At 40.5% G+C, this 12,620-nt stretch overlaps 1 protein-coding gene across 1 annotated transcript in view; it reads right to left on the reverse strand.

The window, feature by feature from the left end:
• KCMF1 (potassium channel modulatory factor 1) overlaps positions 1-12,620 on the reverse strand; it is a 76,660-nt gene that overhangs the window by 9,583 nt on the left and 54,457 nt on the right. Inside the window, exons 4-5 of the mRNA XM_048851631.2 lie at positions 5,476-5,577; positions 2,581-2,755 (exon numbers count right to left, since the gene is read on the reverse strand). Coding sequence (XP_048707588.1) covers positions 2,581-2,755; positions 5,476-5,577 — 277 coding nt within the window. The remainder of the gene's footprint in view (positions 1-2,580; positions 2,756-5,475; positions 5,578-12,620) is intronic.

Genomic DNA, 12,620 nt, shown 5'->3' on the forward strand with positions numbered 1-12,620 from the left:
GCAGGGGGGGTTGGATAGGCATGGGAGGCCAGAGGGGCCTGGATCGAGGGTGGTGCTGGGGGAGGTGTTAGGAGCAGGGAGTCACAGGAGTGGACGTTCAGGGAACAAGGAGCTGGGGGGGTTGGATGGGTCGGAGGTTCTGAGGGGGGCAGTGCCAGGCTGTTTCAGGGGCACAGCCTTCCCTATCCAGCCCTCCATACAGTTTTGCAACCCTAATGTGGCCCTCAGGCCAAAAAGTTTGCCCACCCCTGATCTAGCTCAAACTGCCAGATGGGCACATAGTGCTTTACAAAACACTTAAGACACATTCCATTCCCCAAGATCAAAGCATCATTTATACTATTCATTTCTTTACTAGGATGAAGCAATTCAGTCTGAATCATTTGAACAGTAAAAAGAAAGGGCATCTCCTAGACTGGATTGACTACAAGGTGATATCTTCAGTTGCTAGCTCCCTAAAGTGTTATCTTCTAGGCAAAATGGCTGTTGCCTCAGCAACCATTTCCATTTTGTCTTTTCATAGGTGCTCTCCTCCCGCCCCCCCCGCTCACTATCTCCATGCTATACACAAGGGAAGGTGTACTGTAGAAAAGAAAAATGACACTACTGACACTTCTGTCAATTAGTTTTGGGGAATATTCAATTCAGAACATAGATTTCCACCATACCGTACATTGTGTAATTTCTGTTGGATTCACAAGATAGACAGTAAACTAGTTTTCCCTGAATTTGGATAAATAATATACTTACATTTGCCTGGCAGGTGTTAGTATGACTTCCCTCATACTAGCCTGATAAAGATGCCTACTGCTACAAGAGCAGTAAAGATCTGCCTAGATAAAGACATGTCTGGCTTTGGACAGGGCTAATATAGAATTGTTCAGTTTTAGAGGGATCAGAGTGGGAACTGTGGTGAGTTTTGCCTGTACGAAAAAGTATTTCAAAAATAAACAGTGTAAGAAGAAATACTGCCCATATGTTATGGTAGAACCTATCTGCATTCAAAAAGCTTGTGGGAAGCGTTAATTTGTTGTGTTTTGTTTGCGGAGGGAGGAGGGGAAATTTTGTCTTTTGCAAACAATTATCCCTCTGAAATATTTATACATTTGTATTAGTCCCACAAAGGTTTTGGAAGTTGGAAGCAAGTGGCATGACTGAAACAAGGGGACTCTCCAAACTCATGAGGGTGGCTCCAAGCAACTAAATCCTGGACTCGATTCACTTAATTTTAACATTGCTATTTTTAAATGTACCCATTTTGCTATGGAAATGTGGTTACAAAAACAAAGCCCTTAATTCTTGAAACAAAAAACCTGAAATGCAATTATTCTGTTTTTTCCCCCCAAGTAACTTCTAATGCCCTTTCATATTACAGGTCAATTTTCTTCCATCTTTCTTTACTGTCTTGTCCAGGAGAGGGACATACATTTCTGGAAGGAAAATCTAAGACTGGGGGTGTGTTGGGGTTAACCCTGTAATGATAACCCAGACTGGGAAGAGCCAGAGTGTAACCCAAGTGTAGCTGGCAGGCTGCAGTTACACACAGACACTCGGGGTGTGATCTGCATGCTGGAAGGCTGTTTGTGAGCAGCCCAGGTGGGAGCTACTTCAGCAAGGCACCCAAGGCTGCAGGGCAGGGGTGACACTGCTGCTCATTAGTCTGGATTGTACCCTAGTATGTCACTATCTCATTATAGACAAGTTTTCCCCACCCCCAGAATCATACAAGTGGAAAAATAATACTTAAAGGGTATCCATGTACACCCTAAAAATCCACAAATTAATATTTGGAACTTGAAAATAAGAGACTTTCCTCTCCCAAACTGTTTTGACCAGAAGCTGCCACAAATGCTTACAATTACAACAGACCATCTTTGTAAGTGCTTGGTAATCTTTTAAAATTTATATTAAAATTAGCAAGTCCGCCATTCAGTCTGCAGTCTGAATGCAAACAGAAGACATTTCGTAATGTTTATCAATAATATCAAAATGTAGCTCATTTAATCTTGATTAACGCTGAAGTATAGCGTTTTTGTGTGGAGTAAAGATTCAGATACCTAATCTTCCCCATGAGTAATTCTATACATGTGACAAATACACATTAGAAGCATTGAGGTAGATAATGGATTTTGAAAACACTGTTCACTTTTAAAATATATAACAATGCATGCAGGTAGGCTGTCCGAGGGGACTGGACCAGAGACCTTTGGAATGTAAAGGACCAGAGTTTTTAGATTCAGAGATCCTTGATTCAATCCTTCTGTACAATTCAATCAATGGCTTGTTACTGAACTTTTAGTAAACTACTTTTTAAGACTGATAGATTTGGAAGCATCACCTCATACGACAATCTGTTTTTAACTTTCAACTTTACCTTGGAAGAAGGCACATTGCTATCAATAAAATCTTCTCATTTGGGGGAAGGGAGAGAATTTCTGGTCCTAGCGCGTGCTCATGCATACAAGCACACACAAATACACACACAATAAATATGGACAAGCAGAGCAACCATTCTCTTGGATTTTGTCACTGAGTGTGGAGAAAAACTCTAAAGGGAAAATAAGGAATTATGACTCTTACCAGCTATAGGATCCATAGCTTCCCTATTGCTTGGAGAATATGAACTCTGCGAAGATGAAAGCCCACCAGTGGAACTGCTAGTAAAGTGCATGTTTGATCTACGTGCGCGAGGGCCTCCCAACCCCCGGCCTGGGTGAAACATTCTACGCACATGCCGAACACCGCTGGACTCATCATAACCAAACAGTTAAGAAAATACCAAACTGTGATAGAGTGTTAAATGCGAGAGCTTAACCAGTAGAATGGGCTGTGGGGATGGCACACTGTATTCTTTGTACAAGTCAAGTATAAAACAACTCAATCTTAACTATGCAACCAGAGCCTGTAGTGCCATAGTACATGGAACTCAAGACTTCTATAGTTATTTGCACCAAGCTTCACTATTATTCTCACATTCACTATCAGTTCCTCCTTGTCTGCAGGGAATCCTCCCTGAGACTTCTTATTTGCTAGATCATAAAGGTGTTTTCTAGATAATTTAAGAACCTCTGTTGATTGTTTCGCTATATTTAGTACTCAGCAGATGCATGGGAAGTTACAATCCCCAAGTTCTGGATACTGAGTACCGAACATTGATCCAAGAAACTTTCTGGCTGCAGCGGGGAGTGGGGAGCTGAGAACCTGAAGGGTGTGGGCAATTGGGCTCCTGGCACAGAGCTGCATTTGGAGCCGAGAGCCCAGGCTCTCAGCCCCCTCCCCCCGCCCTTAAGTAGGTGGAAACGCTACTGGTGAGGATGCACACCACTGACAGAAGGCGGGTAGTGTGGACACGAACCGCTGCAGTAATTACCTATGTTAGGTCGACTTAAGTTTCTAGCGTAGACACTCAGTGCAAGCTTGAAAGTTTGTTTCTCTCACCAATAGAAGTTGGTCCTATAAAAGATATTACCTCACCCACCGTGTCTCTCTAATAGCCTAGGACCAACACAGCTACAACACCACTACATATAAAGTCTATATTAAACACAGCCCTATACTAAAGATCCTCCAGATGATACAGGTGTCCAATAAGGGATTCAGAGTGCAAACAGGAGCCATGGATTTCACATGCTTGCTTTTTGGTGACAAAAGGCACTATATTTTGGGAATTAGCCTTCGATGTAAACTGATAACACTCTAAAGCTCAGATCTGTATCTTAACTCTCCCAGAGTCCACAGGTGTTAAGAGCGCATGCTCAGATACAAGTGTAGCAAAGTAATATCAGGACATCACACAGCAGTGTTTTAATAGCTCCTTGAATTTGATAGCTGTCCTCCCTCTTTTCCACTGCAAACTGCTTGAAGAAATAGATGTTTCTCCTCAATGACCCTCTCTCCCAAACCCTTAGTTATTGAGCAATAAAGAAAGGGAACCCAATGGCTCCAGTAAGCCTCCATAATGCTCCCCAAGCTGTTGTGGGTGTAAGTGCATCATAAGGCAGTATGAGCTTCCATCTTTAATTTTCTTAATGTCTAACACCTTCCATATCAGATATGGACTATTAGTTTAGAAACCAAAATATTTATTTTGTAATGGTTAGCACTGCAACTTTATCTTAGTATCTTAAAAGCAAGCTCTGATTTTTCTGGCTCTTCTTCGCTGCTAGTAAAAAATATTCTTTAATTGAACAGTTTCATCAATATGTGAGGCAGCCTCAAATACTCTTTAGATCAGCTTGGGGGGGGGGGGGGGGGAGAGGCGAAAGAAGAATACCAAAGATGTACATTCTAATTCAATCCCTTAATCACCACAATAAGAAGTTAACTTCAATGTGCAACTGGGACCATTTAAATGCTAACACTATAGGAAATCAAATAAAATCACAACGGAATTTCAACTATTATCTCAAAACACCATCTACTCTCCTTCAGAATGAGAAACTTTTGATAGTTTTTAGAAAGAATACCTAACCTGGAAAAATGGATAAGTGACATAAATTCACTCTTTAAAAGACATTTAATAATCACGTTTTAATTGAGAGAGATAGAAACATTTTATGATAATATATTATAAATGCTTTAATCCTATTATCAGCAATTATTCTATGTGGGTTTCACTGTATAGAGTAATTATAATGAACTCTCAATATGCTGTAGGAAGTTGCCCAGCAAAAAATTTAAATTAGAACAAAATTATCACATTAATTGATGCAAAAGAAAATAAACAGAAATATGTTTCTACAGAGCAGTATGTATTGAGAGCCATTTCAGCTCTTCAGTCAGCAGAACAGGATAAATCCTTACAATCTATATCCAAGCTAATGAAAAATCAGCCCAAAGTTACAAGGAATCTCCTGTTAACTTCTCTAATTATCATAAAAATGCCATCAATGAAAGTATCCCATTTAAAATGGCAGTATATAGCTGAAGTGAAATTTTTAAAAGTCACTCATCAAAACCAACCCACAACAACCCCTCAAAAAATTGTTTATGGTATAAACTGATTCATCATGTTTGGTGTGTAATTATCTGCAATGTACTGGTGCATTTATATTACTGCTTTGGACCAGTGGTTTTCAACATGTGGTACGCAGACCTCTGGGGGTCCACAGACTATGTCTAAGATTTCCAAAGCGGTCTGCACCCCCATTTGAAATTTTTTAGGGCTCCACAAATAAAAAAGGTTGAAAACCACTGCTTTAGACAGATACTGTCAGCAGGCAACTTTATTTGCATCTATTTGTTGGTTTTCAAAAACACTAGCAACTTAGGTATTTTATTAGTAGTACAATGAATTATGACATTTGGTTCTACAGTAACTTTTTCATATACTGGTTTTCCAACAACTAAACTAGATGGCAGTTCTAAGAGGCTAGTGGAATTAAAATGCCACAACCTGCTTGTAAAATTAAAACAAGTAGTTAATATTATATGTCATACAATCCTGCCTTTTTTACTTGACTTGAGAAAGGATATTAAATCTCTAGGAGCTCTGTGTTCCAGTGTAAGATGTGCTGCAAAGTCATCTGTGACATGATTAGGATCCCCTCCAGGTAACGCTGCACATATTGGACAAATCTGAAATGACAAAGTCAAAAAAACAAGTTTAACAACTTCACAAAACAACAACATGCATTCATCGTTCTGGGCTGATCTCTTAACAATTAGAAATTACTATGTTTTAATAATCAAATTCTAATGCTGCATATTTGTAGTCACAGGTAAAAAGTAGTTTAAAAAAAGTGTTCAAGAAGAACTATTAGCTTAACTAGTTTTTTTAAAAACCAATACTGTCTTCCCGTCTTACTTATGTTTTTAGTAACACCCTGGAAACCCAAAGTGAAATTTATTTTCAAATCAGATTTGTAACTCTCTGGTTTTACAATTTGTCTTAATATGCTAATTTCTATGCAGATAGAGAGGGTCTGTTTACACATGTTGCTAACAGCTCACATGCACCAAACATGGTGACATCATCTTATTCATTCTTTGCTCTTGAAAGCCAGAGGCACACTCTCACATACATTCTATATGTAGACTGAGAAGAGAACTACTCCGAAAGTGAATATTTGATAGCATCTGAACAGGCTGCCTCCCATAACAACATTTAGAGAGTCCAAGGATCTTCAAACTATCTATTCTAGACTCCCCCATCCCAATTTTTTCCCCACCATTGCAGCAACAGTGGAAATATTAGCATGTCCACACACCAGACACAAGTATTTTACTGTGATTGATTGGGTGGGGAAACCCCAGGCTGCATACCATGTCTTGTCTACATGAGTGCTCCCACCATTGCTACCAAGGGTGGTACATCAATGGTGTTAGCAACCGTGGGAAATTTTAGGTAGAAAGTAGTCAAGTGTAGACAGACTCAAAAGATTTTAAGGCAGACCTGAGTTTCTCATGGAAATCATGAGAAACAAAAACCACGATGCAGGCCTCATACATACAACTGGCACAAGTCCACTTTTACGCCTTTGCAGGTCACCTTAAATCATCAGTCTCATGTTTTACACCTGCTGAATGCATACATTTAAGAGGAAAATAAAGATTTAAAAATAGACCAGATCAAATTGCTCCTAGTGCAGGGATTCTAAAAAACAATTTAAAAATAATAAATTTAAGTTGACTGTTTCCAGGGCTTTAAATCAGAGCTTTGCTTTTGGGCTACATATATCAACCAGCTTATGTCTAGACTGGATTGCTCACCTTCATGCTGTTGCATAAGTGGTTGTGCTCAGGGAAGCACAATTAATGGGGGGGGGAGGGGAACAATACGGGAGGAGGGGAGAGAGGGGGTTTAAACAAAAACTACTTTGGAAAATACAAAACTGCTTCAATAAAAACAGCATGAAGCTGCCCCAGTAGCTTGACTGTAATTATGCAGACCGACTATTTTTACAAGTAGTAAAAGGGGTGGCGGGAAGGGGGAGGGGGCAGGGTAACAGGATAGCTGAAGAGCAGGAATCCCCTGGAACTCTTCCAGCAAGGCGCAATGGAGCACGTATATCTTCAACACCAAGGGAAAGGTTTTTACTCTTCATACTTCCTAGTCCTCAAGAAGATGGGAGGTTAGAAACCTATCCTTGATCTCCACAATCTCAACCACTTTATTTGCAAAATGTGATTTTGCATTGTCACTCTTGAATAATCGCATCCCTGGAGAAAGACACATGGTTTATAGCTCTCAATATGAATCACAGGACTGGAAGGGACATTGAGAGGTCATTTAGTCTAGTCCCCTGCACTCATGGCAGGACTAAGTATTAAGTAGACCATCCCTGACAGGTGTTTGTCTAACCTGCTCTTAAAAACCGCCAATGACGGAGATTCTACAACCTCCCTAGGCAATTTATTCCAGTGCTTAGCCACCCTGACAGGAAGTTTTTCCTAATGTCTATCCTAAACATCCCTCGCTGCAATTTAAGCCTATTGCTTCTTGTCCTTGTTCTTCTCCCTCCTCTTTGTAACAACCTCTTATGTATTTGAAAACTGTTATGGCCCCTCTCAGTCTTCTCTTTTCCAGACTAAGCAAACCCAGTTTTTTCAATCTTCCCTCATAGGTCATGTTTTCTAGACCTTGAATCATTTTTGTTGCTCTTCTCTGGACTTCCTCCAATTTGTCCACATCCTTCCTGAAATGTGGTGCCCAAAACTGGACACAATACTCCAGTTGAGGCCTAATCAGCACAGAGTAGAGCGGAAGAATTACTTCTCGTGTCTTACCTACAACACTCCTGCTAATACATCCCAGAATGAAGTTAGCACTTTTTGTTTTTTTGCAACAGCGTTACACTGTTGACTCATACTTAGTTTGTGATCCACTATGACCCCCAGATCCCTTTCCGCAATACTCCTTCCTAGGCAGTCATTTCCCATTTTGTATGCGTGCAACTGATTCTTCCTTCCTAAGTGGAGTACTTTGCATTTGTCCTTATTGAATTTCATTCTATTTACTTCAGACCATTTCTCCAGTTTGTCCAGACAATTTTGAATTTTAATTCTATCCTCCAAAGTACTCCCGAAATCATGGATGAAGATATTGAACTGAACCAGACCCAGAACTGATCCCTGCAGGACCTCACTCGTTATGTCCTTCCAGCATGACTGTGAACCACTGATAACTACTCTCTGGGAATGGTTTTCCAACTGGTTTTGCACCCATCTTATAGTAGCTCCATCTAGGTTGCATTTCCCTAGTTTATGAAGTTCATGTGAGAGTATCAAAAGCTTTACTGAAGTCAAGATATACCACATCTACCGCTTCCCCATCCACAAGGCTTGTTACCCTGTCAAAGAAAGGTATCAAGTGGATTTGACACAATTTGTTCTTGAAAAATCCATGCTAACTGTTACTTATCACCTTATTATCTTCTAGATGTTTGCAAATTGATTGCTTAATTATTTGCTCCATTATCTTTCTGGCTACTGAAGTTAAGCTGACTGGTCTGTAATTCCCCAGGTTGTCTTTTTATAGATGGGCACTATATTTGCCCTTTTCCAGCCTTCTGGAATCTCTCCCGTCTTCCATGACTTTTCAAAGATAGCCATTAGTGATGATCTCCTCAGTCAACTCCTTGAGTATTCCAGGATGCATTTCATCAGGCCCTGGTGACTTGAAGATATCTAATTTGTCTAAAAGAAAAAGGAGTACTTGTGGCACCTTAGAGACTAACCAATTTATTTGAGCATGAGCTTTCGTGAGCTACAGCTCACTTCATCGGATGCATGCAGTGGAAACTGCAGCAGACTTTATATACACACAGAGAACATGAAACAATACCTCCTCCCACCCCACTGTCCTGCTGGTAATAGCTTATCTAAAGCGATCATCAAGTTGGGCCATTTCCAGCACAAATCCAGGTTCTCTCACCCTCCACCCCCCCACACACAAACTCACTCTCCTGCTGATAATAGCCCATCCAAAGTGACAACTCTCTACACAATGTGCATGATAATCAAGTTGGGCCATTTCCTGCACAAATCCAGGTTCTCTCACCCCCTCACCCCCCTCCAAAAAACACACACACAAACTCACTATCCTGCTGGTAATAGCTCATCCAAAGTGACCATTCTCCCTACAATGTGCATGATAATCAAGGTGGGCCATTTCCTGCACAAATCCAGGTTTTCTCACCCCCCCACCCCCATACACACACAAACTCACTCTCCTGCTGGTAATAGCTCATCCAAAGTCACCACTCTCCCTACAATGGGCATGGTAATCAAGGTGGGCTATGTCCAGCACAAATCCAGGCTCTCTCACCCTCACCCCCTTTTGGAAAAAAAAAAGCGGGGGGGGTGAGAAAGCCTGGATTTGTGCTGGACATGGCCCACCTTGATTACCAGGAGGTATTGTTTCATGTTCTCTGTGTGTATATAAAGTCTGCTGCAGTTTCCACGGTATGCATCCGATGAAGTGAGCTGTAGCTCACGAAAGCTCATGCTCAAATTAATTGGTTAGTCTCTAAGGTGCCACAAGTACTCCTTTTCTTTTTGCGAATACAGACTAACACGGCTGTTACTCTGAAACCTAATTTGTCTAAGTAATTTTTAACTTGTTCTTTCCCTATTTTAGCCTCTGATCCTACCTCATTTTCACTGGCATTCACTATGTTAGAGGTCCAATCACCATCAACCTTCATGATGAAAACCGAAACAAAGAAGTCATTAAGCACCTCTGCCATTTCCACATTTTCTGTTACTGTTCCCCCCGGCCTCCACCCCACAAAGTAACGGGCCTACCCTGTCCTTGGGTCTTCCTCTTGCTTCTAGTGTACTCATAGAATGTTTTCTTGTTACCATTTATGTCTCTAGTTAGTTTGATCTCCTTTTGTTCCTTGGCCTTTCTAATTTTGTCCCTAGTACTTGTGTTATTTGTTTATATTCATCCATTGTAATTTGACCTAGTTTCCACTTTTTGTAGGATTTACTTTATATTCGCTCCACCCAGAGGCATTTTCTCAGAGCTCTGCGATGGGCACCATCCACTTTCAATGCAGGATGCACCCATTTACCCATGCTACTGTACCCAGAGCTTTTACCAAAGTCTTTCTGGTAGCAGCAGCTTATTTCAGATGGAATGGCTTCACTGTTTTCCCCTACTTGTTGCCAAGACACACCTGGAAGCCCACAAGCTGACCTCATCAATGCTTCAACTACTTTCTTCCCTAGGAATAAGAGTGAACCTGGAAAAGTCTGTCCTCACTCGGATACAGACAACAGACTTCTTAGGGGCCACCCTAGATTCAGTCACAGTGAGAGCTTATCTACCAAGGGACAGGTTTTGTACCACAAGCAACCTAATAAATCAGGTTATGTGCAACCCTTGAGCTCCAGTCAGAACTTGTCTTTACACATGGACCAATCTATTTTATGAAAATCCATCAGCAACAATAATGGTTAACGTACCAGTCAGAGTCCTTTGAACTTGGAAGAGGGACCAAACAAGCCTGCCCTTTAGTATATGCACTAGCCATTCAATTCCTGACCACTGCCCTTTAATTGTCTTCATCTATTGTAGAAATTAAAATTGGCAACCACGAACAGATTTAACTTCTCACCAAAACTTTGTACAACAGGTATAAAATCTGTTCCTTATTTTGGGAAGCTGTGCAGTCTAAATTTTGAAAATATATTACAAAGATACTACCATATATTTTTCAAGTACAATGAGCACATAATAAGCAGAGCAGGTCAAGAATTTTTCAACATTTTTTTTTTTGTGCGAGAAGGGTGCTCAGAAAATGCTGATTCATAAAAATGCATCAGCTTTGACAAAGGTCGTGTTGGAAAGATCGAGGATGGAATTTTTGGTGAGAGAGAGAGCGCGAGCCCAGAATAGCTACTAGCCTGGTGCTTTGGGCACTCACCTGGGATGTGGGAGCTCCAGGGTAATGTCCCCGCTCTGAATCGGACAGAGAAGGGGACTTGAACCTAGGTCTCTCACATCCCTGGTGAGCACTCTGACTATTGGTTATTCCAGTTGGGGTGGGGGGGGGGGGGCGGTCCATGGTTTTTTTTTTTTTTTTCGGTGGGGGGGAGGGGGAGGGCGGGAGAGGGGAGAACAACTTGAAAGATGTTGATTTTGCTCCACATTGGAATGAAAACAAATTCTGAAACTCTGAACATTTTTCATGAAACAGAACTCTTGTTTTCCAGCCAGCCTCACTACTAAGTTTAAACATCAAGGGAAATACCACCAATTATTACAATACTACAAATGTCCAAGGAAATTGGGTGTGTGTTGCCCTTCTGAACTGGAAGCTTCCAACTATGCAATTGCTGCATATAAGGAAAGGCAAAAAACTTCAGTTTTCTAGCCTGTCATACACATTAACATGGCAATGTTTGAACCGGATCAGATTTATTCCATTGAACTGAGTTCTTTAACTTGCTGCCTAAAATAAAAATTACCAGATACAGGTAAAAACAACCCACAATTAGCCCTGCAAATCTGGCTGAAAGTCAGAAAGCTTTTATATATACACAAGCGTATTTTGATTACCATCGCTATTGTAAGTACTTGCTTAATATCAGCATCTAAGCAAGGATAATTGTTTCAAAACATGGGCTCATAAAGCGATTATAAACCCGAATGACTTTCTCCTGAGTCATGTGCTTATATTCTTTGCTCAACTGCAGCAACACCACAATACTGAAACAAAGTTTTATATGTACCTATAAGAGACTTTATAGCCAATGCTAAATTCAGCTCTTTACTAACACATCATACAAATGTGCACCGGTGCTATGAATACAGTACTATGGATGAAAATATCCTTCACCACCACAAGCTAAGAACAAAGATATGGGTATAAAAATACTGGAGACTGATCTGCAAATAAAGAACAAGAGTTCCATTTTCCAACAGGTGGAGCACCAAAACTCCCACCAAAATCAACAGAGAGGCAGCTGCTCAATACTACAAACTTTGGCCTCAAGTGCAAATGAAAAAAAAAAAAAAGACATTTTTAAACATAGCTGCAGACCAAAAATGTGCCAATTGGAGAAACTCAGACTCACGCAATAATCTATATCTGCAAAGTTTCACTGACATCAAGTGGCATGAATCAGAATTACATTACCATACCAATGACAAAAACGCATCTAAATTTAGGGGTTTTATTGCAATCACTTTATTTAAATGTAGCAATTACAGTTAAACCTGAAATTACCTAAAAGAGACCAGCCCTTGGTGGGGGAGGGGGAAGCAGGAAAAAGAAAGTGATGTTCATCTGCCCTTGATACCAGTGTCTAGGTCTAAACAGAATCCACATCCACATTCTAACTCTTAAATCCACCAAAGGTGAAATATGTTACATTCTTCTTTGAAATATGAAAAACTAAAATAAAATAAAGGAGTCAAAAGGGAGGAGGAAATCTGAAACGATGAGAGTTATTTCTCTATCATACATTAGGTCTGATATAAAAGTATGAAAGCTTGAAATGGATTACATTAACCAATAGCAAACAAAGATAAAACGGAGCAACAAATACATTCACTCCATGTCCCCCATATTCCTGAAGCATAAAAAGCATCCAAATCTGAAGATTTCTTGAACAGTTTGATTCCTGGGCGAACTTAATCTAGAATAGCTTAAGAACTGTGTTCCAAA

This window comes from Caretta caretta, chromosome 5 (assembly GCF_965140235.1).
Source record: "Caretta caretta isolate rCarCar2 chromosome 5, rCarCar1.hap1, whole genome shotgun sequence".
Classification (NCBI taxonomy): domain Eukaryota; kingdom Metazoa; phylum Chordata; order Testudines; family Cheloniidae; genus Caretta; species Caretta caretta.